The sequence below is a fragment of the Bos indicus x Bos taurus genome, chromosome 28 (assembly GCF_003369695.1).
Source record: "Bos indicus x Bos taurus breed Angus x Brahman F1 hybrid chromosome 28, Bos_hybrid_MaternalHap_v2.0, whole genome shotgun sequence".
NCBI classification, from domain to species: domain Eukaryota; kingdom Metazoa; phylum Chordata; class Mammalia; order Artiodactyla; family Bovidae; genus Bos; species Bos indicus x Bos taurus.
Genome location: NC_040103.1, coordinates 37,937,381 through 37,964,377, shown reverse-complemented (window position 1 = coordinate 37,964,377; position 26,997 = coordinate 37,937,381). Strand labels below are relative to the sequence as shown.

The 26,997-nt window shown below is 38.6% G+C and overlaps 1 protein-coding gene across 6 annotated transcripts in view; it reads right to left on the bottom strand.

The window, feature by feature from the left end:
* The window catches only part of NRG3 (neuregulin 3), a 1,272,378-nt gene that overhangs the window by 177,912 nt on the left and 1,067,469 nt on the right, over nucleotides 1–26,997 (bottom strand). For 4 of the 6 annotated variants that reach the window (XM_027530406.1, XM_027530409.1, XM_027530408.1 and 1 more), the window contains exon 4: nucleotides 5,490–5,516. In XM_027530406.1, coding sequence (XP_027386207.1) covers nucleotides 5,490–5,516 — 27 coding nt within the window. The remainder of the gene's footprint in view (nucleotides 1–5,489; nucleotides 5,517–26,997) is intronic. The other 2 variants (XM_027530407.1, XM_027530411.1) reach the window with 1 other exon arrangement.

Genomic DNA, 26,997 nt, shown 5'->3' with positions numbered 1-26,997 from the left:
ATTGTTCCAATCCCATGTTGCATCATTAGAAAAATCATGAATATATTTACCAAAAAATACTTTTGAGTGCTAACAGTTTTATGCACATTAGGTTTGGCATGGCATATTCAACAGGATAATCATTCTTCAATATTGAAAAATCAATCCAAGACGCTTTTTGGTGAAGTGTTTTTACTGAAGTTAATGTCCTCTTTTCAGTTCTAAAGCAGTGACACTAGCGAAATAGAAAGGTTCTGACTAAGTAGAAGGAAAGCGAAGCTAGTATAGACTTGGACTAGAGAAACGCTTGATACAGTTTATCCACTTCGGCTGGTACCCAGCTTGAATTCCTCCCCCTTGCTCCTCCCCTTTATCCCCAGGAAGATGTTTCTCAATTTCCTAAGCCCATTTAGTGGCTTTCATTTTCATTTTATTTTTTCTTTCATTGTATTTTGCCTATGCGTTTATTTTTCTGCCTATGCATCTTAATAGCCCTTGTTATATCACTTCAATTATGTGTAGCTTTCTCTATTTTTAGTTTCACAGTCTTTGGTCATTAAGGGATGTGGATTATATACCTGCATTTTCCATATCTTATACCTTTAGCATATAGTAAGTGTGATAAATGCATAATAATTAACTAATAATAGAATTCTTAAGCATATGATTTGCAGTTCTCTGCTATAAATAAGAAATTGTTGAACTCGATGTGTTCGGGTTTTGAGTCTGATCACTGAGTGCACATATGCCATGGCCACTAGGAATACAAGGAACTGGGGAAAAGATGTATGTGTAAGATCATGCCATATGAGAATTCAGATGCCACAACTAAAGATTGTAAAGATCCTACATGCCACAGTGAAGATCAAAGAGCCCAAGTGCTGCAACTAAGATCTGGTACAGCCAAATCCTATTTTTAATTTTTATTTTTTAAGGATTATCACCTTATGATCTATGTTCCAACCCAAGGAAAGATGAAATTTGCATTACTCAAAGCAAGGATGATCAAAGTTGAGAACAAAGGTATTCTGGAATTCATTAATACATAAGTGGCACTGATTATTTGTAAGCCACACCGATAAACAGACATAATCAAATTTCTAGAGAGTATGCCTATATATTGGCTAACCAATTTAATTTATACCTAGAGATGCTGTAGTATTAGGATGATATCATCTTCCATGGGACAATTTTACCCATGTGGATTTTAAAATTACGAGTTAAATCTCAAAAATACTTATTCCCAAAGCAATGCACAGAATATTACACATTCAGTTAGAGGAATCTGTGGGGGAGGAGGGGGGAATAGTGTCTAGAATTAGTGAGGTCAGTGAAAACAGTTCATTCATTGTCTGTAAACCTATTCATCATTAAGAATACTCCATTATTTGCCATTATCTGGGCTCCAAAATCACTGCAGATGGTGACTGAAGCCATGAAATTAAAAGACACTTACTCCTTGGAAGGAAAGTTATGACCAACCTAGATAGCATATTCAAATGCAGAGACATTACTTTGCCAACAAAGGTCCGTCTAGTCAAGGCTATGGTTTTTCCTGTGGTCATGTATGGATGTGAGAGTTGGACTGTGAAGAAGGCTGAGCACCGAAGAATTGATGCTTTTGAACTGTGGTGTTGGAGAAGACTCTTGAGAGTCCCTTGGACTGCAAGGAGATCCAACCAGTCCATTCTGAAGGAGATCAGCCCTGGGATTTCTTTGGAAGGAATGATGCTAAAGCTGAAACTCCAGTACTTTGGCCACCTCATGCGAAGAGTTGACTCACTGGAAAAGACTCTGATGCTGGGAGGGATTGGGGGCAGGAGGAGAAGGGGATGACAGAGGATGAGATAGCTGGATGGCATCACTGACTCGATGGATGTGAGTCTCAGTGAACTCCGGGAGTTGGTGATGGACAGGGAGGCCTGGCATGCTGCGATTCATGGGGTCGGAAAGAGTCGGACACGACTGAGCGACTGATCTGATCTGATTCATACTAAGTACTCAGTTTAACTCTGCCTTTAGCCAACCACTTCCCTCCAAGACAAACTCGACTGCTGGAGTCAGATATTTGCACATTTAGAATCCATTCCCTGTAAGTTTTTTTTTTTTTTTTTTTTAATTTTAATTAGAGGCTAATTACTTTACAATATTGTGGTGGTTTTTGCCATACATTGACATGAATCAGCCATGGGTATACATGTGCTCCCCATCCTGAACCCCCTCCCACATCCCTTCCCATCCCATCCCTCAGGGTCATCCCATTGCACCAGCCCTGAGCAATCTATCTTTAAAGTTGTACTTTGACTTCAACTTTTTTAAGACTCATTGTAACACCAGTTAGACTTGAGATTCATATAGATGAATGAGACAATAGCTTCTTATTTTTGCTTACTGGTAACTAAATGATTTTGAATGTTTTAAAAGAGACCTCATAATACATGTCTTGATTCCACAGCAAATCATTATACTGTAAGGTATCAGTGCCACTGAAAATCCTCAGGAAAATTTCAATAGGATAACAACTCATTTGTTTCTTTCAATAACAATAATTATCGTTGGTGTAGCAAGTTTATCTTACCATAACCATGGCCACACTGATTGTGGAGTTTAATGCTATGCCAGTCCCACACACCACCAGGCCTTGTTTCTTATATCTACAGTCATTCTACTACACAGTTTCTGGAGCCTCTCTTCTCTGAGCCAGCAATCATCACCACATAATGGAGACATTTCTCTACTGATTAGATTAAGTACTTGCTATCCTCAAATGATTGTTGATACTGTTTCCCATGCTGCTATAGCCCATCATCATCAGTAAAAGAGGAAAGTACAAACCACATATCTTTCTCAAAAATTTATACTCTACCACATCACCATATCCACAATTTCCTGTAATTCCTAGTCCACATGACTACAACCTCTTCATGCCAACAATTTGAGGGCACACATGGTAACTATTCATCAATTCCATTCAAACTATACATTCCTTATTCATTTCATTACATACCTATCTTATAGTCTGCGATGCTTCATTTCAATATTATCTTGAATTACATTGCTCTTATAAGCTTTGATCACATCTATCTAGCAAAACCCCAAATATGTAGAAACTAAGCTCTCTTTTTTTTCTGTGATCTAATACTTAGATAATAAAGCACTAACAAGTAATATTGTACAACAGGAATATCAGTTTTAATATAAATATGTAATCACTGATTTCTAATTAACTCTCAAAACTTATAAAAAATATAACTATCAATATCTTCTACCAGACACAACAAAGGTACCCAGAATTCAAAATTTCCAAACCTAATCTAGTAAAAATCTACCATAAATCTGTTTTTTAAATCTTATTTTTCAGAAAATGGACCCACATTTTATCTAAACATGCAAACTATAAATCTTGTATTCATCCCTAATAATCACCCTTATATACCGTTCAACATCAATTCCTTTCAAATACTTATTGCCATGTTTCCAATAACTATCAATTTTTCACATCTTCTATTATCACACTATTCTTTCTTTAATTAATATATTTTTTATTGAAGGAAAATTGCTTTACAGAATTTTGCTGTTTTCTGTCGAACCTCAGCATGAATCAGCCATAGGTATACATATATCCCCTCCCTTTTGAACCTCCCTCCCATCTCCCTCCCCATCCCACCCCTCTAGGTTGATACAGAGCCCCTGTTTGAGTTTCCTGAGCCACACAGCAAATTCCCATTGGTTATTTATTTTACATATGGTAATAAACTTTCCATGTTACTCTTTCCATACATCTCACCCTCTCCTCCCCTCTCTCCATGTCCATAAATCTATTCTTTATGTGTGTTTCTGCACTGCTGTGCTGAAAATAAATTCTTCAGTACCATTTTTCTAGATTCCGTATATATGTGTTAGAATATGGTATTTATCTTTCTCTTTTCTGACTCACTTCACTCTGTAGAATAGGTTCTAGGTGCATCCACCTCATTAGAACTGACTTAAATGCATTCCTTCTTACGGTTGAGTAATATTCAATTTTGTATATATACCACATCTTCTTTATCTATTCATTCATCAATGGCCATCTAGGTTGCTTCCATGTTCTAGCTATTGTAAATAGTGCTGCAATGAACAATGGGACACATGTGTCTCTTTCAATTTTGGTTTCCTCAGGGTATATGCTTAGGAGTGGGACTGCTGGGTCATATGGTAGTTTTATTCCTAGTTTTTTAAGGAATCTCCATGCTGTCTTCCATAATGGCTGTATCAATTTACATTCCCACCAACAGTGCAAGAGCATTCCCTTTTCTCCACACCCTTTCCAGAATTTATTGTTTGAAGACTTTTTGATGAGGGCCATTCAGATTGGATATTATCACACTATTATGAACTAATATTATTCTGCCTCAAATAGGTCTTAGAAATCTTCAATTTTATATTTATCAGTTTTATTCCCTAATTATCGTCTGAAAATTTCCTAGACTATAAGTTCCATCAAATCAGCTTTTATTGCTCATTTTTACTCATTATATTATCTGTAGCATTTTACAGTTTTTTCTTTGCTTAGAGTGAGCAATTGATACATATTTGCTGAATTAATGGATGAATGGATACACAAATGCAAGCAAATTTACAGGTATTATCACAATAAACATAAATGTATGAAGCAAGCATTCATATCTATATTATATAAGAGAAAAACCTAAAGTTCAACAAAAGCCAATCAAGGAGAAACTATAAATTCTGATTCATATTTGGATCTTCAACATCACTAACTTTAACTCCTAGGTATCTCTCCATTCTAGTACCATGATGCCTATCAATCAGCCCTATGGAATGTGTTTTTAAATCATTTTATTATAATATAGATTCAGAAAATTATGTACAATTCTTAATGTAATTATCTATGAGTACAGAAAATAATTACTGTGGGAGGTATTCTAATCTTAAAAAAAAAAAAAAAACATAGACTACAAATACTTTCAAAATAATTATTTTAACTTTGTAAATGAAAACATTAATAGAACCCATACTCCAGAATTAAGATTGACCAAAAATGCATCCAAATTATTCACTATGCAAAAGAAAAAAAAAGAGCAGAAAGTAACAAAAACTGATATTATTCAACCATCACCATTATTGTCTACCATTTATTGAGCATATGCCATTTTACAGACATTGTGTTAAGCAATATATGCATGAAATAAAATAGGAACTAGTTTACCCCTATTTACAGATAAGAAAATTAAGAATTAAGAAAGCAAACAAAGCCAGAAGCCAAATCCAACTTCTGTCAGGTTTCAAAGCAGCACTTAACATTAAATTGCCTTCTCAATAAGTAGTTAAGTCATTCATTTTGAGCCACTACTTAGTGAAAAATTGACAAAAACATTTTGTTTTTACTACTAATAGCATCTGATAGTGAGGCATTTCAATCACAATCAGATGAGGAAGAAGAACACTATACACATGATCAAACTTAGCTTTTCTGGATATATAAGGAGAAAATCGTTTAGTCTTACCCATGAATTCAATCCCCAAGTGGTCTGCTACACCAAAGTCAGCACATAAGGAAGGAAAACAGAAAATGAGAAAAAGGTTAGAGAAAACTCCACACAGAAATCAATGCTTATCAGACTAACCTTTCAAGGCAAAGACGGTGTCTCAGTTATAACAATGTTTGCTTGCAAAAGATAATTTACACTTTGTCCACAATTAGGGGTACCATGAACACTGATTGGTATTTCCCAACAGTCTGGAATTGAGATGGAATAATATTAGCATGTATGCTAAGTATTATTCCCTGGTGGTTCAGTGGTAAAGAATTCTCCTGTTAATGTATGAGACATGGGTTCTATCCCTGGGTCAGGAAAATACCCTGGAGGAGGAAACGGAACCTACCTCAGTATTCTTGCCTGGGAAATCCCATGGACAGAGGAGCCTTGTAGGCTACAGTTCATGGGATTGCAAAAGAGTCAGACATAACTTAGGAACTAAACAAAAACAACATGCTAAGAATAAATTTAGCCCATAAAAAGGAAAGAAAGGAAGAGGGGAAGGGATGATGGAGAAAAGGAAGAGAGCAGGGAAGGAAGGAAGGAAGTGAAGGAAAAACAAACAAAAAAACTATTCATACAAACCATGCTACTGCTAAGTTGCTTCAGTTGTGTCCAACTCTGTGCGACCCCATAGACAGCAGCCCACCAGGCTCCTCCGTCCCTGGGATTCTCCAGGCAAGAACACTGGAGTGGGTTGCCATTTCCTTCTCCACATACAAAGCATATCAGGAGCTAAAGTTACTTCAGGAATTCATCATATTTTATGTAGAATAACACTCATTTAACGCTGCAAGGATATCCAACCAGTCCATTCTAAAGGAGATCAACCCTGGGTGTTCTTTGGAAGGAATGATGCTAAAGCTGAAACTCCAGTACTTTGGCCACCTCATTCGAAGAGTTGACTCATTGGAAAAGACTGATGCTGGGAGGGATTAGGGGCAGGAGGAAAAGGGGATGACAGAGGATGAGATGGCTTGATGGCATCACCAACTCGATGGATGTGAGTTTGAGTGAACTCTGGGAGTTGGTGACGGACAGGGAGGCCTGGCGTGCTGCAATTCATGGGGTCTCAAAGAGTTGGACACGACTGAATGACTAAAGTGAACTGAACTGAACAATAAACTAATTTGAACGTCTATGTTAATAATAGGTAGGTAAAGAACATCCGGAAAGAATGAAAGGATGGAGACAAAGCAAAAACAACAACCAGTTGTGGATGTGACTGGTGATGGAAGCAAGGTCCAATGATGTAAAGAGCAATATTGCATAGGAACCTGAAATGTTAGGTCCATGAATCAGGGCAAACTGGAAGTGATCAAATAGGAGACGCCAAGAGTGAACATAGATATTCTAGGAATCAGCGAACTAAAATGGAATGAAATGGGTGAATTTAACTCAGATGACCATATATCTACTACTGTGGGCAGAAATCCCTTAGAAGAAATGGAGTAGCCATCACAGTCAACAAAAGAGTCCAAAATGCAGTACTTAGATGCAATCTCAAAAACGACAGAATCTCTGTTCATTTCCAAGGCAAACTATTCAATATCATGGTAATCCAAGTCTATGCCCCAACCAGTAACGCTGAAGAAGTTGAAGTTGAATGGTTCTATGAATATCTGCAAGACCTTCTAAAACTAACATCCTAAAAAGACATCCTTGGCATTATAGGGGACTGGAATGCAAAAGTAGGAAGTCAAGAAACACCTGGAGTAACAGGCAAATTTGGCCTTGGAGTACGGAATGAAGCAGGGCAAAAAAGCTCATAGAGTTTTGCCAAGAGAATGCATTGGTCATAGCAAACACCCTCTTCCAACAACACAAGAGAAGACTCTACACATGGACATCACCAGAGGGCCTACACTGAAATCAGGTTGATTATATTCTTTGCAGCCAAAGATGGAGAAGCTCTATACAGTCAGCTAAAACAAGACCGGGAGCTGACTGTGGCTCAGATCATGAACTCCTTATTGCCAAATTCAGACTTAAATTGAAGAAAGTAGGGAAAACCACTAGACCATTCAGGTATGACACAAATCAAATCCCTTATGATTATACAGTGGAAGTGAGAAATAGATTTAAGGGATTAGATTTGATAGATAGAGTGCCTGATGAACTATGGATGGAGGTTCATGACACTGTACAGGAGACAAGGTACAAGACCATCCCCAAGAAAAAGAAATGCAAAAAGGCAAAATGGCTGTCTGAAGAGGCCTTACAAATAGCTGTGAGAAGAAGAGAAGCAAAAAGCAAAGGAGGAAAGGAAAGATATAAGCATCTGAATGCAGAGTTCCAAAGAATAACAAGGAGAGATAAGAAAGCCTTCCTCAGCAATCATTGCAAAGAAATAGAGGAAAACAATAGAATAGGAAAGACTAGAGATCTCTTCAAGAAAACTAGAGATACCAAGGGAACATTTCATGTAAAGATGGGCACAGTAAAGGACAAATATGGTATGGACCTAACAGAAGCAGAGGATATTAAAAGGTGGCAAGAATACACAGAATAACTGTACAAAAAAGATCTTCACAACCCAGATAATCACGATGGTGTGATCACTCACCTAGAGCCAGACATCCTGGAATACTAAGTCAAGTGGGCCTTAGGAAGCATCACTATGAACAAAACCAGTGGAGGTGACGAAATTCCAGTTGAACTATTTCAAATCCTGGAAGATGATACTGTGAAAGTGCTGCACTCAATATGCCAGCAAATTGGAAAATTCAGCAGTGGCCACAGGACTGGAAAAGGTCAGTTTTCATTCCAATCCCTAAGAAAGGCAATGCCAAAGAATGCTCAAACTACTGCACAATTGCACTCATCTCACATGCTTGTAAAGCAATTCTTAAAATTCTCCAAGCCAGGCTTCAGCAATATGTGAACCACGAACTTCCATTTGTTCAAGCTTGTGTTAGAAAAGGCAGAGGAACCAGAGATCAAATTGCCAACATCCGCTGGGTCATTGAAAAAGCAAGAGAGTTCCAGGAAAACATCTATTTCTGCTTTATTGACTACGCCTAAGCCTTTGACTGTGTGAATCACAATAAACTGTGGAAAATTCTGAAAGAGATGGGACTACCAGATCACCTTACCTGCCTCTTGAGAAACCTGTATGCAGGTAAGAAAGCAACAATTAGAAGTGGACATGGAACAGGAGACTGGTACCAAAGAGGAAAGGAGTCCGTTAAGGCTGTATATTGTCACCCTGCTTATTTAACTTATATGCAGAGTACATCATGAGAAACACTTGGCTGGAAGAAGCACAAGCTAGAATCAAGATTGCCAGGAGAAATATCAATAGCCTCAGATATGCAGATGACACCATCCTTATGGCAGAAAGCAAGAAGAACTAAAGAGCCTCTTGAAAGTGAAAGAGGAGAGTGAAAAAGTTGGTTTAAAGGTCAACATTCAGAAAACTAAGATCATGGCATCTGGTCTCATCAGTTCATGGCAAATAGATGGGGCAACAATGGAAACAGTGAGAGACTTTTATTTTTTGGCGCTCCAAAATCACTGCCGATGGTTACTGCAGCCATGAAATTCTAAGACGCTTGCTCCTTGGAAGGAAAGTTATGACCAACCTAGACAGCATGTTAAAAGCAGAGATATTACTTTGCCAACAAAGGTCCGTCTAGTCAAGGCTATGGTTTTTCCAGTGGTCATGTATGGATGTGAGAGTTGGACTGTGAAGAAAGCTGAGCACCAAAGAATTGATGCTTTTGTACTGTGGTGTTGGAGAAGACTCTTGAGAGTTCCTTGGACTGCAAGTAGATCCAACCAGTCCATTCTGAAGGAGATCAGTCCTGGGTGTTCATTGGAAGGACTGATGCTAAAGCTGAAACTCCAATACTTTGGCCACCTCATGTGAACAGTTGACTCTTTGGAAAAGACTCTGATGCTGGGAGGGATTGGGGGTAGGAGTAGAAGGGGACGACCAAGGATGAGATGGCTGGATGGCATCACCAACTCAATGGACATGAGTTTGGGTGAACTCCGGGAGTTGGTGATGGACAGGGAGGCCTGGAGTGCTGCAGTTCATGGGGTTGGACATGATGAGCAACTGAACTGAACTAAACTGAACTGAAAGATTCGGACATGACTGAATGACTGGACTGGACTGAAAGAACATCTGGATGAAACACCTTAACCAGGAACTCTTTACCCTTCACAAAAAAATACATTCTGCCCTATCTTTTCCCCCTTTATTTGTTAGATGAGGAAACTGCATCAATGAGACTAAAAATCTTAACATGAGGAAGATTCAGGCACAAATCCCATCTATCTGACCCTTTAGTCCTGTGACTGTTACAAACTCGACAGTGCTTCCTATCCAAAACTCATGGCAGATGCATCCATGTCTGTTTTATATTCCTCTGTTCAGCACACCATTTCAACCACCTAAGCATTAAAGGAAAAAAGATAGGACACTGAAAGATGAACTCCCCAGGTCAGTAGGTGCACAATATGCTACTGGAAATCAGTGGAGAAATAACTCCAGAAAGAATGAAGAGATGGAGCCAAAACAAAAAGAATACCCAGTTGTGGATGTGACTGGTGATGGAAGTAAAGTCTGATGCTGTAAAGAACAAGACTGCATAGGCAGCTGGAACGTTAGGTCCATGAATCAAGGCAAACTGGAAGTGGTTAAACAGGAGATGACAAGAGTGAACATCGACATTTTAGGGATCAGTGAACTAAAATGGACTGGAATGGGTGAATTTAACTCAGATGACCATTATATCTATTATGGTGGGCAAGAATCCCTTAGAAGAAATGGAGTAGCCAACATCATCAACAAAAGAGTCTGAAATTCAGTACCTGGATGCAATCTCAAAAAGACAGAATGATCTCTGTTCATTTCCAAGGAAAGCCATTCAGTATCACAGTAATCCAAGCCCATGCCCTGACCAATACTGCTGAAGAAGTTGAATGGTTCTACAAAGACCTATAAGACCTTCTAACACTAACATCCAAAAAATACATCCTTTTCATTATAAGGGACTGGAATGCAAAAGTAGGTGGGCAACAGATAACTGGAATAACAGGCAAATTTGGCCTTGAAGTACAACATGAAGCAGGGCAAAGGCTAACAGAGTTTTTCCATGAGAATGCATTGGTCATAGCAAACACCCTCTTCCAACAACACAAGAGAAGACTCTACACATGGACATCACCAGATGGTCAACACCGAAATCAGATTCATTATATTCTTTGCAGCCAAAGATGGAGAAGCTCTATACAGTCAGCAAAAACAAGACTGGGAGCTGAGTGTGGCTCAGATCATGAACACCATATTGTCAAATTCAGACTTAAGTTGAAGAAAATAGGGAAAAGCACTAGACTATTCAGGCATGATCTAAAACAAATCCCTATGATTATACAGTGGAAGTGACAAATAGACTCAAGGAACTAGATCTGATAGACAAAGTGCTAGAAAAACTATGGATGGAGGCTCATGACATTTCACAGGAGGCAGTGATCAAGACCATCCCCAGAAACAGAAATGCAAAAAGGCAAAATGGTTGTCTGAGGAGGCCTTACAAAGAGCTGAGAAAAGAAGAGAAGCAAAAGACAAAAGAGAAAAGGAAAGATATAAGCATATGAATACAGAGTTCCAAAGAATAGCAAGGAGAGATAAGAAAGCCTACCTCAGTGATTAATGCAAATAAATAGAGGAAAACAATAGAATGGGAGACACTAGAGATCTCTTCAAGAAAATTAGAGGTAACAAGGGAACATTTCATGCAAAGATTGGCATGATAAAGGACAGAAATGGTATAGACCTAACAGAAGCAGAAGATACTATGAAAGGTGACAAGAATATATGGAAGAACTATACAAAAAGATCTTCATGACCCAGATAACCATGATTGTGTGATCACTCACCTAGAGCCAGACATCCTGGAATACAAAGTCAAGTGTGACTTAAGAAGCATCACTAGGAATAAATCAATGGAATTCCAGTTGAGCTATTTCAAATCCTAAAAGATGATGCTGTAAAACTGCTGCACTCAATATGCCAGCAAATTGGAAAACTCAGCAGTGGCCACAGGACTGGAAAAGGTCAGTTTTCATTCTAATCCCTAAGAAAGGCAAAGCCAAAGAATGTTCAAAGTACTGCATAATTGTACCCATCTCACACACTAGTAAAGTAATTCTCAAAATTCCCGAAGCCATGCTTCAACAGTATGTGAACCTTGAACCTCTAATGTTCAAGCTGGATTTTGAAAGGCAGAGGAACCAGAGATCAAATTGCCAACATCCACTGGATCATTGAAAAAGCAATAGAGTTCCAGAAAAACATCTATTTCTGCTTTATTGATTATGTCAAAGCCTTTAACTGTGTGGATCACAACAAACTGTGGAAAATTCTTAAAGAGATAGGAATACCAGACCAACTGACCTGCCTCTTGAGAAATCTGTATGCAGGTCAGGAAGCCAACAGTTAGAACTGGACATGGAACAACAGACTGGTTTCAAACTGGGAAAGGAGTATGTCAAGGCTGTATATTGTCACCCTGCTTATTTAACTATATGTTGAATACATCATGCAAAATGCCAGACTGGATGAAACACAAGCCGTTAACAAGTTCATCAGGAGAAATATCAATAACCTTAGATATGCAGATGACACCACCCTTATGGCAGAAAGAAAAGGAGAACCAATGAGCCTCTTGATGAAAGTGAAAGAGGAGAGTGAAAAAATTGGCTTAAAACTCAACATTCAGAAAACTAAAATCTTGATATCTGGTCCCATCACTCCATGGCAAATAGATGGGGAAAGAACGGAAACAGTGAGAGACTTTATTTTGGGGGGCTCCAAAATCACTGCAGATGGTGAATGTAGCCATGAAATTAAAAGATGTTTACTCCTTTGAAGAAAGATTATGGTCAACTTAGACAGCATTATTAAAAAGCAGAAACCTTTTCCCATAAAGGTCCACCTAGTCAAAGCTATGGTTTTTCCAATAGTCATGTATGGATGTGAGAGTTAGACTATAAGGAAAGCTGAGCTCCAGTGAGTTAATGCTTTTGAACTGTGGTGTTAGAAAAAACTCTTGAGAGTCCCTTGGACTGCAAGGAAATCCAACCAGTCCATCCTAAAGGAAATCAGTCCTGAATATTCTATGGAAGGACTGATGCTGAAGCTGAAACTCACTTTGGCCACCTGATGCAAAGAACTGACTCAATGGAAAAGACCCTGCTGCTGGGAAATATTGAAGGCGGGAGGAGAAGGGGACATCAAAGGTTGAGAGAGTTGGATGGCATCACCGACTCAATGGACATCAGTTTGAGTAAGCTCCGGTAGTTGGTAATGGACAGGGTACCCTCCCGTACTGCAGTACACAGGGTTGCAAATAGTCGAACATGACTGAGTGACTGAACTGAATGTCTGTAAATAACAGAGAGAACTGGGCCCTGATGTGTCCAACATTTCAACTCTGGAGATTTGTTTATTTTATGGAGCTTTCTTATAATCATTCAGTTATTCAGTTTTTAAATTTGCTGCATTATCTAATGATTATTTCTGTTGTAGTAGTATGTTTCTTAAATGAGAATGAATGAAAAAATATATTGCTACAATCATATTTGTTTCCAAGACTAATTTCTGGGCTCTCTCTTATGACTTCTCTATTTGGGAAAGATTTTCTTTTTAGAAAATATTCATTTAGTTATCTTGAATATTTCAATGCCTTTCTTTTGCAAATGACTCATTTTAAAATTCTTTTGTGGTAGAATATACATAAAATTTGTTATTTTGACAAATTTCAAGGGCACAATTCACTGGTATTAATTACATTCACAATGTGGTATAACCGTGACCAACAGATTTCCAAAACTTTTCCATTGCTTCAAAAGGTAACTCTACCCATTAGGCAATATTTTTCAATTTTGTCCTCCTCCTTCACCCTGGTAACCTCTGATGCAATTTACATAGCTATTAATCTGCCTATACAGAGTTTATTTATTTTTTTTTTTAGTGACTAAGAGCTATTTTAATTGAGAAATATATAAGGAACTACTGAAATGATTTTTAAAAAGTAGAAGCATTTCTTCCTTTCCATGGGATTTTTTTTACCTGCTTAATATAGTTTATGATAGATATCTAGCATACTTTTATAAAAATACAGGATTTTTACCTGCAAGTAATTCACAAATCAGTGGGAGTCCACAGAGAAAAAGCTCTGGAAATTCTCTGTGATACTGTTATCATGGAAACCCAGAAGCTCTGCATAAGATCGAGTGGCCAAGGACCCATAAGCTTGCTCCTGGGGAAAGAGAATGTGCTTTGTGGAAGAATAGAGATTGTAGAAAAGGTGGCTGGACCACATTTGGGTTCTTGTGTGAATAAAATCTTCATGATTATGTGCACTTAGGACACTAGAGAGAGACTAGAATTGTGGAATTTTAAAGTAGGGATATGGGTGAAATAACTTACCATGAGAATAAAAGTATAAAAAAAAACAACAACAAAAAAAACAACTTCTGCCTACAACCAGAACAGTTTTTAGCTCTAGCCTGATTGAACAGGACCTTTCCAGTACAATTTACAAGATAGATAACCAGCAAAGACCTACTGTATACCAAAGGGAACTCTGCTCAATATTCTGTGATAATCCATATGAGAAAAGAATCTGAAAAAGAGTATATATATATATATGTATAAATGAGTCACTTTACTCCTTAGTAATACAACATTTTAAGTCAACCATACTCTGATAAAATTAAAACAATAAATAAAATTGATGTGGTACAATGGAGTATAACTCAGCCATAAAAAAATAATGCCATTTGTAATAACATGGATGGACCTAGAGATTATCATACTAAGTAAAGAAAACCAGAAAGAGAAAGAATACTGTATGATATCACTTATATGTGGAACCTAAAATATGCCACAAATGAACTTATTTATGGAACAAAAACAGACTTACAGGCATAGAAAACAAATTTATGGACACCAAAGAGGAAAAGGGAAGGATAAAGTAGGGATTTTGGATTATCAGATACAACCTTCGGTACATACAATAGATAAACAACAAGATCTTACTGTATAGCACAGGGAACTATATATTCAATGTTCTATATAAACTACCATCTGAGCCACCCGGGAATCCTATAATAAACTATAATGGAAAAGCATATGGAAAGGAATATGCATATACATCCATAACAGAATCACTTTGCTACATATCAGAAATTAACATATTGTAAATCAACTATAGTTCAATTAAACAAACAAACAAACGAAAACTTTCCAGGAGAACTAGATGGCTCAGAAAAGACTGGCTATAGTCTGTTTTGCTGGCAAGTATAACTAACGGTCACTCTTCATTCTTCCCACAATCTTGGCTGTTTCATCTCTATATGTGACAGGGGATATGGGGATTCAAGTTTTGTGAGTCTAGAAATTGCAGTAAGAAATGAGCAATTTGATAAGGTTGAGGGCAATCTAGATAATTTAAATCAGAATGAATTCATTACCAGTAAAAGGAACAGAAAAAAGAATTTTTAAATTATTCAAACACTAAACAGTATAAGTAGATGTCTTAAGAAAATCTGTCTACTTTTAATATAGCAGAACTGTTACATCTAATTATTAGAGTTCACAATAAACTGTGGAAAATTCTGAAAGAGATGGGAATATCAGACCACCTGACCTGCCTCTTGACAAACCTATAAGCAGGTCAGGAAGCAACCTGACCTGATATGACCTGGACATGGAACAACAGACTGGTTCCAAACAGGAAAAGGAGTATGTCAAGGCTGTATATTGTCATCCTGCTTATTTAACTTATATGCAGAGTACATCATGAGAAATGCTGGGCTGGAAGAAGCACAAGCTGGAATCAAGATTGCTGGGAGAAATATCAATAGCCTCAGATATGCAGATGACACCACCCTTACGGCAGAAAGTGAAGAGGAACTAAAAAGCCTCTTGATGAAAGTGAAAGAGGAGAGTGAAAAAGTTGGCTTAAAGCTCAACATTCAGAAAACGAAGATCGTGGCATCTGGTCCCATCAGTTCATGGGAAATAGATGGGGAAACAGTGGAAACAGTGACAGACTTTATTTTGGGGGGCTCCAAAATCACTGCAAATGGTGACTGCAGCCATGAAATTAAAAGACGCTTACTCCTTGGAAGGAAAGTTATGACCAACCTAGTTAGCATATTCAAAAGCAGAGACATTACTTTGCCAACAAAGGTTCGTCTAGTCAAGGCTATGGTTTTTCCTGTGGTCCTGTATGGATGTGAGAGTTGGACTGTGAAGAAGGCTGAGTGGCGAAGAATTGATGCTTTTCAACTGTGGTGTTGGAGAAGACTTGAGAGTCCCTTGGACTTCAAGGAGATTGAACCAGTCCTTTCTAAAGGAGATGGGTCCTGGTGTTCTTTGGAAGGAATGATGCTAAAGCTGAAACTCCAGTACTTTGGCCACCTCATGCAAAGAGTTGACTCATTGGAAAAGACTCTGATGCTGGGGAGGTTGGGGGAAGGAGGAGAAGGGGACGACAGAGGATGAGATGGCTGGATGGCATCACCAACTCGATGGATGTGAGTTTGAGTGAACTCTGGGAGTTGGTGATGGACAGGGAGGCCTGGCGTTCTGCAATTCATGGGGTCGCAACGAGTTGGACACGACTGACGACTGAACTGAACTGAACTGAATTCTCAGAAATACTGTCAAGCAAGGTAGAATTATATTCTTCAATTTTATAGAGTAATTGTTTACTTTTCTATAATCAGTTCAGTTCAGTTCAGTTGCTCAGTTGTGTGTGACTCTTTGCGAACCCATGGACTGCAGCATGCCAGACCTTCCTGTCCATCGCCAACTCCTGGAGTTTACTCAAACTCATGTCCCTTGAGTTGGTGATGCCATCCAACCATCTCATCCTCTGTCATCCCCTTCTCCTGCCTTCAATCTTTCCCCACATCAGGGACTTCTAATGAGTCAGTTCTTCCCATCAGATAGCCAAAGTATTGGAGTTTCAGCTTCAACATCAGTCCTTCCACTGAATATTCAGGACTGATTTCCTTTAGGATGGACTGGTTGGATCTCCTTGCAGATCAAGGGACTCTCTAGAATCTTTTCCAACAAACATTTCAAAAGCATCAGTTCTTCGGTGGTCAGCTTTCTTTACAGTCCAACTCTCACATCCATACATGACTATTGGAAAAGCCATAGCCTTGATTAGACAGACTTTGTTGGCTAAGTAATGTCTCTGCTTTTTAATATGTTGTCTAGGTTGGTCTGGAGAAGGCAATGGCACCCCACTCCAGTACTCTTGCCTGGAAAACTCCATGGACGGAGGAGTCTGGTAGGCTGCAGTCCATGAGGTCACTAAGATTCGGACAGGACTGAGTGATTTCACTTTCACTTTTCACTTTCATGCATTGGAGAAGGAAATGGCAACCCACTCCAGTGTTCTTGCCTGGAGAATCCCAGAGACAGAGGAGTCTGGTAGGAGGCCGTCTATGGGGGCACACAGAGTCGGACACAACTGAAGCGACTTAGCAGCAGCAGCAGCAGCAGATAGGTTGGTCATAACTTTTCTTCCAAGGAGCATGCATCTTTTAATTTCATGGCTGCAGTCACCATCTGCAGTGATTTTGGAGCCCCCAAAAATAAAGTCTCTCACTGTTTCCACTGTTTCCCATGAAATGATGGGACCAGATGCCATGATCTTAGTTTTCTGAATGTTGAGCTTTAAGCCAACTTTTTCACTCTCCACTTTCACTTTCATCAAGAGGCTCTTTAGTTCTTTTTTGTTTTCTGTCAGAAGGGTGGTGTCATCTGCATATCTGAGGTTATTGACATTTCTCCTGGCAATCTTGATTCCAGCTTGTGTTTCTTCCAGCCCAGCATTTCTCACGATGTACTCTGCATATAAGTTAAATAAGCAGGGTGACAACATACAGCCTTGATGTTCTCCCTTCCTTATTTGGAGCCAGTGTGTTGGTCCATGTCCAGTTCTAACAGTTGCTTCCTGACCGACATACAGATTTCTCAAGAGGCAGGTCAGGTGGTCTGGTATTCCCACCTGTTTAAGAATTTTCCACAGTTTGTTGTGATGTACATAGTCAAAGGCTTTGGCATAATCAATAAATAATAATATTCATGAAAACTGGTACTACTGAAATATAAAAATAAAAAATTACATCTTATTTAAAATTTCCCTTTTTCTCTCTCACCACACACACATTTTCACTCTTTTATTAAAAGCATCTTTTATTAATATGCTAAACACTGATTATTATTGCAGCAATTAATTTTGACAATTAAGACATCCACAGAACATAAACCACCATATTTCTCATACCCCCTTCACTGGCTATTTCTTAAAGCAATACACTTTCCTGGGGATACACACACCATTTTGGCCTGCACAAAAACATCAAAAGGAATGTGATGAACATAAACCAGTTCATAATTCATTTATTCATTTAACAATCCATGTGCCAAGAATTGTGCAGACAGTGGGATGAAAAGGGAGGCACGTAGCTGAAACAAACAAACAAACAAAAAAACAGTTTGATCTTCCCTATGCCATGCATTAGAATGTACAATTCCCATCATTTTTACAGTTTGATGAACTTTTCTATGTAAACTGCAGTTTGTTTGGAATACTGCACTGTTTGATTATACAATAGTGGCTAAGTTCCTGTCATTTACTATGTGCCAACAAGTGCTTCAAGTATTAACTCACAGAAACTGGTAAGATTGTCATGATCCTCATTTTCAACAGAGGCACACAGAGGTGAACAAACTTTCCCAAAACCATATGGTTGGTTAGTAAGTAGTGGAAACATAACTGAGCCTAAGCTGCTTGACTCAGCCACAGGTCATTTTCAGAGTTTACTTATGTACTCCCTATGAAGAAAGAGCTAATTTTTACAAACTCATCAGGTAATAAGATGTTCAGGGAGGAGTTATTTAATCCACTTAAGAGAACAAATTGCTTTCAGGTGTCCTCAGGCACCGCAAAAGCACCACTTAGTTACTGCTCACCCCTAGTTTATTGATAAAGTGCCCAATATTAGTGAGGTAGAGGGGAAGTCCCTCTCTCCAAGGAACCAAAGTGGCGAATCATTAACATCTTTTCATTGGTTCCTAGGGAGTTTTCTTCATAATGAAACTGGCCTAATTGAAGTTATTTGTCTGTACATATAGCAAGGGATATAGGGAGTTGTGTCTAAATATGTGTCAGACATTGAACCAAATAATCTTCACATTGGCAATATACTTAACAAATGCCAGCAGCTCTGCTGAGACCTGCTTAAGATGTGAGGGCTATACGTAAACTTATAGTTGTTGTATGGCAGAAACCCATACAACACTGTAAACAATTATCCTCCAATTAAAAAAAAAAATTTGAGAGCTAGGGAAGTAACCAGGGAGACAAACAATATGCTACCAAGTCAAAAGCTCAGAAAATTCAGGGCCCACATGTTTCCAATGTATCCATGATTCCTTTTGTGTGAGCAACTCAAAGCTTCTGATTTATATGTTGACAGACAGACAATTGGGGGCTACCCACAGTTCCATCCATCTGGGCAGAATGAAGAAAAGCAAATAAAAACAACCCTTGATTTGATTCCAGTCTGAGGGCAAGATGAGACAAGTTGCCATGCAGCCTGTTATGAGAACCCCCAGCAATACAGTACCAGGATGATGCAAATCAACATAGGTTTCAGCACTACTCCCATATTAAAGGCAACTGAGTGAACTAATTCCATCACAGAGTAGTTCTGAATGGGACGACTTAAGCCCTTGTTCCATGGGATGTACAAAAACATGTTACGTGAAAATACTGTCTATGTTTTAAAAAAGTTAGAATACTGGCTTAAAGTTCAACAGGCTTCTCCACTACAGAAAACCCTAAAGGCCTTCATATTTGTGCCAGGAGTGCCCTGGTGGTGGCTCGGGAGGCAGTATTTCCTAACTTGATATAAACAACCACCTTGGTGTGAAGTACTCCGTGTAGTGATCTATGATGCTACCCTCTCTGGGAAACAAGCGCCATATAAGTGTGGAAGAAATTAGCCACTCAACTACAAAACACATCAGTTATAAATGACTTATCTAGATCACTGAGCTGAAATCTGTCACTGTATAGATTTCATATTCAGATCCACGTCAAATGACTTTTCAACGGTGACACTTTAGGATGAGGTAGTCCATCTCAACTAAGAAGACCACGTTGTATTGATAAAGATAGTAAACTGGGTCTTGAATGTTTGCTGACCCGAGACACCAGAACTGACCCTTCTCATACTGACTATTCAGTATTTTCAAGAATTGCTGTAAAGAAATGTAACTGTCTCATGCTTCAACAGTGGGTCCTTGTATTCTGCTTACTCTCAGAGATCATGGACAGGGTGATGAGATGTCACAAGTCAAGGCATTGTCATGTATGTCCCAGTTTATTCTAACAAGACAGACAAACTAGGAAAGGCTGGAATAGACCCTAAGGTTTCTGATTAGGAGGGCAAGGACTGGAGGGTGGACCTGGTTGTGACTGCTGTGGGAAGCTGCAGTCAAGAAGAAACCCAAGGGATTCACAGAATATATACCTTTCAAAAAGCTTAATCGGTCACAGGATGGAGGAATAAAGCTCACCACAGGCTCCCAGAGCATATAACCATTCATTAGGGGGAAGTGACACTCAGCAGTCACTAAGAGGATCTGACGACTGGGAGCAAAGAACAGCCATACCTGGATCTCTCAGACGCTGGGTCCCACAACAAGGAGGAAAAAGAGCTGGCAAAAGTGTGAGCTCATTTCTGCAGGGTGAGACAGGAAAGGCCTTTTCCAGCCCCTGCATTTCATTCCATCATGTTGTCCAAGAAGGAGAGGACAGAATTGGATTATCATTTTTCCAACTACTTAGTCCAAGAGTTTGGATATGAATGCAGGTTAGAATCGAACCTCCATACTCCCTCCATTATATCATGCTACCCTCTTAAACACTTAATTTTATTTTTATCAGCCCACATATATATTTGATCTTAAAATTTCTACATGTTCATAAATAAAACTTAGACAGCCAAAAAATCATAGTAGTAAAAAGAAAATGTTTCTTATTACATTTGAAAAGTAATTTCTGTTAAATTTTTATTTGAGTTCTTTTGAGACTTCTCTCTCTACATGTAAAATGAGTTTAAAGTCAGTTTTACACAAAATCACCTTGCATCTTGGGCCTAAATCAGAGGACACTCTTTGGCCATTTCAGTTTTATAATCCCAGTCTCCCTCTATCACATCAGAACTTCAGAACTGACAGCTTTTTCTACTGTTGAGAGTAAGTTCTGACATTATTACTGTGACCAGCCTCACACCAGACAGGTCATCAATCATGAAGCAAAATCACTTTTCCAGAAAAGCGCACGGCCCCATTCTTTCTTCCATGGGCCTTGTAATGAAGCATGACCTCTTAATTTTTCTTCTCAATAGCTCTGTTATGGATTCCTCTTGAATGGAGACACTTCTATTTCACCTTTCCCTATCATCCTCTAAGTAAAATATATTCATTTGTATCAAAGGAAGAGAGGAAGCAGCCATGGAGACTGCCATGTGTTTAGGCGGTGCAAACTAAGATGAGCACTTTGCTCTTAAATCAAATCATAAAATCATGTAATAAAATCATATTAAATCAGAGTTACAACTGAGGTTTAGGAGTGACTCTGTTTAGGACATCTGTTCCTCAAAGATGAATCTTACCTAAAATATTGTAGAATTTTCCAATGAAAACATCTTGTAGCATTAGACTTAACACTGACTTCATGTTCACAATGACTGATTGAAGAATTAAATAGGAATTACCATTGTATAGTGGAGAAGGCAATGGCACCCCACTCCAGTACACTTGCCTGGAAAATCCCATGGATGGAGGAGCCTGATGGGCTACAGTCCATGGGGTCACTAAGAGTGGGACATGACTGAGCGACTTCACTTTCACTTTTCACTTTCATGCATTGGAGAAGGAAATGGCAACCCACTCCAGTGTTCTTGCCTGGAGAATCCCAGGGATGGGGGAGCCTGGTGGGCTGCCGTCTATGGGGTCGCACAGAGTCGGACACGACTGAAGCGACTTAGCAGCAGCAGCAGCAGCAACCATTGTATAGAAGAATTCTTCATTCAAAAAATACTGCTAATTTGGTTGTATAATTGATGACAGTAAGTTTGTACAGGTGAGTGCATTAGGAGTTCTTGTTCCTGAAATCCCCCACTCCTCACAGTTTATCAACTTTTCAACCTCTCATGTTTTCTCACTGGGCACTTCCATACACATTATTTCATGTAACTTCACAAAGTAGCCTGTAAAGTGGTGCTCCTGACTTCCGTGTAATAGCCGAAGAAAATAAGCTTCCTTGAAAAACTAAAGGCCATATTTATAGATGCCTATATTCTGAGGGTGGAAAACTATCTCAAGTTCCAAGAGTGAAGGGTCATTATTTCTCTTGCTCGCTGATTTATCACTCCAGCCTATCAAAGTCTGACATGTTGCTGGTGCTCAATAAATATTTAATGAATGGAGCAAATGCCATCTGAGTCAGGCCCTTTGCCTGCTGCGTGTGATAGCCTGAATTCCTACAGAGCACATCCAGTCTGTTTTCGGTCACTTCATTTTTTGAGGATTCCAAGGAATATGACACTTCTTGGTGTAACTTTTGATACTGAAACAACAATATCCATAAATGTTTCTAGAACATCCTTCCATATGAAAGTACTACATTTAAATATTACTTACATAAGTATACAATTCTAGAGTCCAAAAAATAGCAGATTATTATCTGAAAGGGCCCAGCACATGCATGTATTTATCATATAATTTTTGCCTGTAATTTAGGATTCTTGTGAACAAGTGGTCAATTATCAGAAAAAAGCATTCAATTTTCCGTGGTAATATTACTATAAATGCTACTTAAGGATTTACTCCTTAGTAATGTCACATCATCTAAGCAAACTTTGAAATAGTCATTTTGTACACTTTACAGATTATAACTTTTCAACTTCAATCCATTTTAATATCAGTGAAGACATATAGAGGAGATTAAGGTCAGTATATGGAAAGATTATAAAAATAGGGGAAAGTCTACTCAAAAAAAAAAAAAAAGGAAAGAAATAAGTACATGGCAGTTAGCATCAGTACATGCTAATTAATTAAAGCCTTTGTTAACAAATTGTTTTAGTACTATACTTTTAATCATATTCCTAAATTCAAAATTACAATAGCTTGATGATGAACAGTAATTCAGAAAGTGATGGACACATTTTAAGAAATATTCCTCTGAAATGCACTCTCCTACCCTAAGAAAAGGGCAAAGACAACTAACTCCCACCCCTCAACAGTGAATAGCTTTGGTAGACTGGAGATCACATGAAATATCTCTTCTGCTTCCCATAGGCCAAAGACAGAGAAAAAGGAGACAAGTGATCTATATGAAGTAGAAGATTCTTGGGCCTGGACAAACTACCCAAGGTATTATCTGGAACATCCAAAGGCAGTGAGGAAATGGAGGGGACAAGAAGCCTCAGCCTCATTTGTGATGAAGTAAGAGTCCAAGCCAAAACAGCAAAGATAATTCAAACTAGGAGGCAAGTTAAGATAATAATCAGAAATACATCCTTTTTAGTTTGGACTCAGAAAAATGGGGAGCAACTGAGAAAGTGCAATTTATGATGGGCTGGGTGACTGTTTCAGGGCTAAGGCAAAAAAACAAGCTTGTGCATTGGAAGCTTATTCTTTTTAGAAAAAAATGATTTTAATTGGAGGATGATTACTTTACAGTATCGTGGTGGGTTTTGCCATACATCGACATGAATCAACCATGTGTGTTCACCCTCCTGAAACCCCCTCACAATTCCCTCCCACTCCATCCCTCTGGTATGTCCCAGAGCACCAGCTTTGGGTGCCCTGCTTCATGCATTGAATTTTCACTGGTCATCTATTTTACATATGGTAATATACATGTTTCAATGCTATTCTCTCATATCATCCCACACTTGCCTTCTCCCATAGAGTCCAATAGTATGTTCTTTACATCTGTGTCTCTTTTGCTGTCTTGCATATAAGGTCATCATTATCATCTTTCTAAATTCCATATATATGCATTAATATACTATATTGGTATTTCTCTTAGTTTCTCCTAGTTCACTCTGTACAATACGCTCCAGTTTCACCCACCTCATTAGAATTGACTCAAATGTGTTCTTTTTTATAGCTGAGTAATATTTCATTGGGTATATGTACCAAACTTCCTTATCCATTTGTTCTTTTTTATAGCCGAGTAATATTTCATTGGGTATATGTACCACAACTTCCTTATCCATTTGTTTGCCGATGGACAGGAAGCTTGTTCTTAAGTGATGCCTGATGCTACTGAGAAATGATATGGTACAAGACAAGACAGACCTTACACTTTTGTTCTTTCCTTTTGGTAATCACTCGTTAGGTTAGGTTCCTATTTTGTGGCAGGCAGTTGTGGTCTCTGAATAGTAGACTTGTCCATTGCCATTACTTTTGGCTTTGCTATATTTTATTGTATGTAAAGGTATTGATTTGTTTGGGAAAATATATTGCACTATAAATAGTTCTTCAAATGCAGAGGTAGCTATTTAAAGTTTTTCTGTAGGAGGTCATTTAAAATATGAGAAAGAAATCACCCCTTTCTCCTAACTATAAACATTCTACCAGTACTTATTCAAATAGGCCCAAACCCACACACATCTCATGTCTTTATTTCAGCCATTGCACTAGCCTTGAATATCTTTCCTGATGGACTCAACAAGTTGTCATCCTAACAAATTCATTCTGTCTTTCAAGGATCAACTCCTCTTGAAGCAGGTAAAAACATTACCTGTTCCATTTTCTATGGATGAAAATGGGATCCATGTTTAGGAATAGTATTATCATGCATTGACTTATAACTATCGATAGCAGATATAGACATCATGACTAACCAGGTGAACTAGGATCTTCACCCTGCCCCTTCTTCACTCCCCCTTCTGTCTTTCAAATGGAAGATGGCAAGTAAACTTTTACTGAATCTTTTTCATAATCCCACTACTTTTGTTTTCCTTATTGAAAGTATACTGTTGTGAAATTTTTTTAAATGTAAATCATGTTTATAAACATGCTTTCTCTCAGGCTATATTTTCTACCCAAGTATTCCAGATTTTATAGACATTTGCAAGAGGCTTCCATTACAACACACACACACACACACACACACACACACATTATATTTGGAGTTACATAGTTTATTCCTCACTGAATTGGGAATCGCCTGCAGGGAACAAAAAGAAAGAAAGAGGTAAAGTCTTTTCTAGTTCTACCATCTCAGTGAGTGACTACTTATATAAGACGTTCTTATTTTAGTGTCTTTTTGGAAAAGAGGGAAGCACTTAGCCACTACAGTGCAAAGACAAGCATCAACAAGGCCTTTATCCACAGTCATCTATGTCAGCCATGTCCATGCCTGTGCTCAGCCCTTGCCTCTGTTCCATACACAAACTCAGTTCCATGAATGAAATGGAGTGAAATGGACTGAAAGAAACTGCCTCAACACAATACACTTTTTAGAGCTCCAGATCTTTGGAAGAACTGTGTTTTCTTGCTCTTTTCAGACTCAGCTCAAACAATCCCCCACGAGGTGTCCTTTCCAGTAACACGTTGCCCTTTCTACCTTGTGGTTATTTGTCTGGCAATCCCACCTCCTCCTTCCAGACTGTGTACCTATCAGGCAGGTAGTAAATGCTCAAAGCATTTTTACTGACTGAATCCACAAAGAGATGGATAAAGAGCATCTGGATAAATCAATCGTTTTATTTGTTTAAATGCACGTACTCATGGTGCCTAATGTTTGATAATATGCCCTTAAAATGATATATAAAATCAGGCAATTGGGAAGAAAACTTGGCAACCCTATGGTTTCTATGATTAATTTTGTTTTTTTCCTTCCTTCTGATATGTTAACACATTCAAATTCTGGGTAACATCTTAATTTAGTATTTAATGCTATAAATTTTTGGTAAAAAGCATTTTTATGGGAATAGTTTCATAGCTTATGATCCTTATGCTGGATATTTCTATTACCAAGTTTAAAAGTCACATCAATTTAGACTTATAAATTCCAAACACCTGGAAATACTCGATAATGAGTACAACAGATGATATATGGGCTCCCTAATGGATTAACTTATTACTTCTGTGGACCTAAAATGTAGCAATGGGATGAAACTTTTCTTCTGGTAAATGCATAATCAGTTGAGGGTGTTATTTGCTTCATTTGAATGCAAAGAACAATTCTTCTTTTGCTACCTACTTCCTAAATCTATTAAGTAGTTAATAACATAGGACTAATGTAAGCTTCTTTTATTTAATAGAAATAAAGAAATGGAAATTAAACTGCTAGAGTCTTCTCCCATTAGTGGCTTCCTCCAGAGTAGCTGGATTATTCTTCATAGTGTAGGAAAACCAGGGAAAGTGTCTTTATTAAAATAATGGCAGAAACCATTATCTAATTTTGTCTCTTATTAGCTGGAGACCCTGTGGAATCCAGGTACTTACATGTTTTCACCCTCATTCTCTCGCTCTTCTATAGTCTTGATAACTCTGTTTTCTATGTATTTGGATAATAATAATTACTCTGCTGGGCATGCTATTAGTGAGATAACCTTTTCAATATGCTGCGGGGATGTCAAAAGTTGAGTATGCATGAATTTAGAAACTTCTAATTTTATATCACTTAGACATTAGCAAGGCAAATGAATAAAGTCTACAATGTTACTCCTCTAAACAACCATCTACAAATGATACAATGAGTCTATATGACATCTGGCTCACCCATCCTCATAGCATCCTTTCTATGGATGATATTTTACAGATGATAAAACCGAGATTCAGAGAGGTAGACTAATTTGCTCAAGAGGGAAAGCATCTCATTTAATGAAATCATGCCACTTGCCCCTCCTCCCCTGCAGAAAACCTTCTTCTACTCTCATGCTGAGTGTGCCACGTGAGTCAAACATTAAGGATTCCACCCCAACCTGCTTCCCCAGTCCTACCTCCACATTCTGCCTCCACTTCCAAAGGCTCCTTTTGCTTACGTGCACTTCGGTGGACTTCACCCATGGCTGCTGCTGCTGCTGCTAAGCCGCTTCAGTCGTATCTGACTCTGTGTGACCCCATAGACAGCAGCCCACCAGGCTCCCCCATCCCTGGGATTCTCCAGGCAAGAACACTGGAGTGGGTTGCCATTTCCTTCTCCAGTGCATGAAAGTGAAAAGTGACAAGTGAAATTGAAGTCGCTCAGTTGTGTCCGACTCTTAGCGACCCCATGGACTGCAGCCCACCAGGCTCCTCCGTCCATGGGATTCTCCTGGCAAGAGTACTGGAGTGGGGTGCCATTGCCTTCTCTGTCACTCATGGCAACTCACTTCAAACACAACCAGCTCTGGAAGACATTTT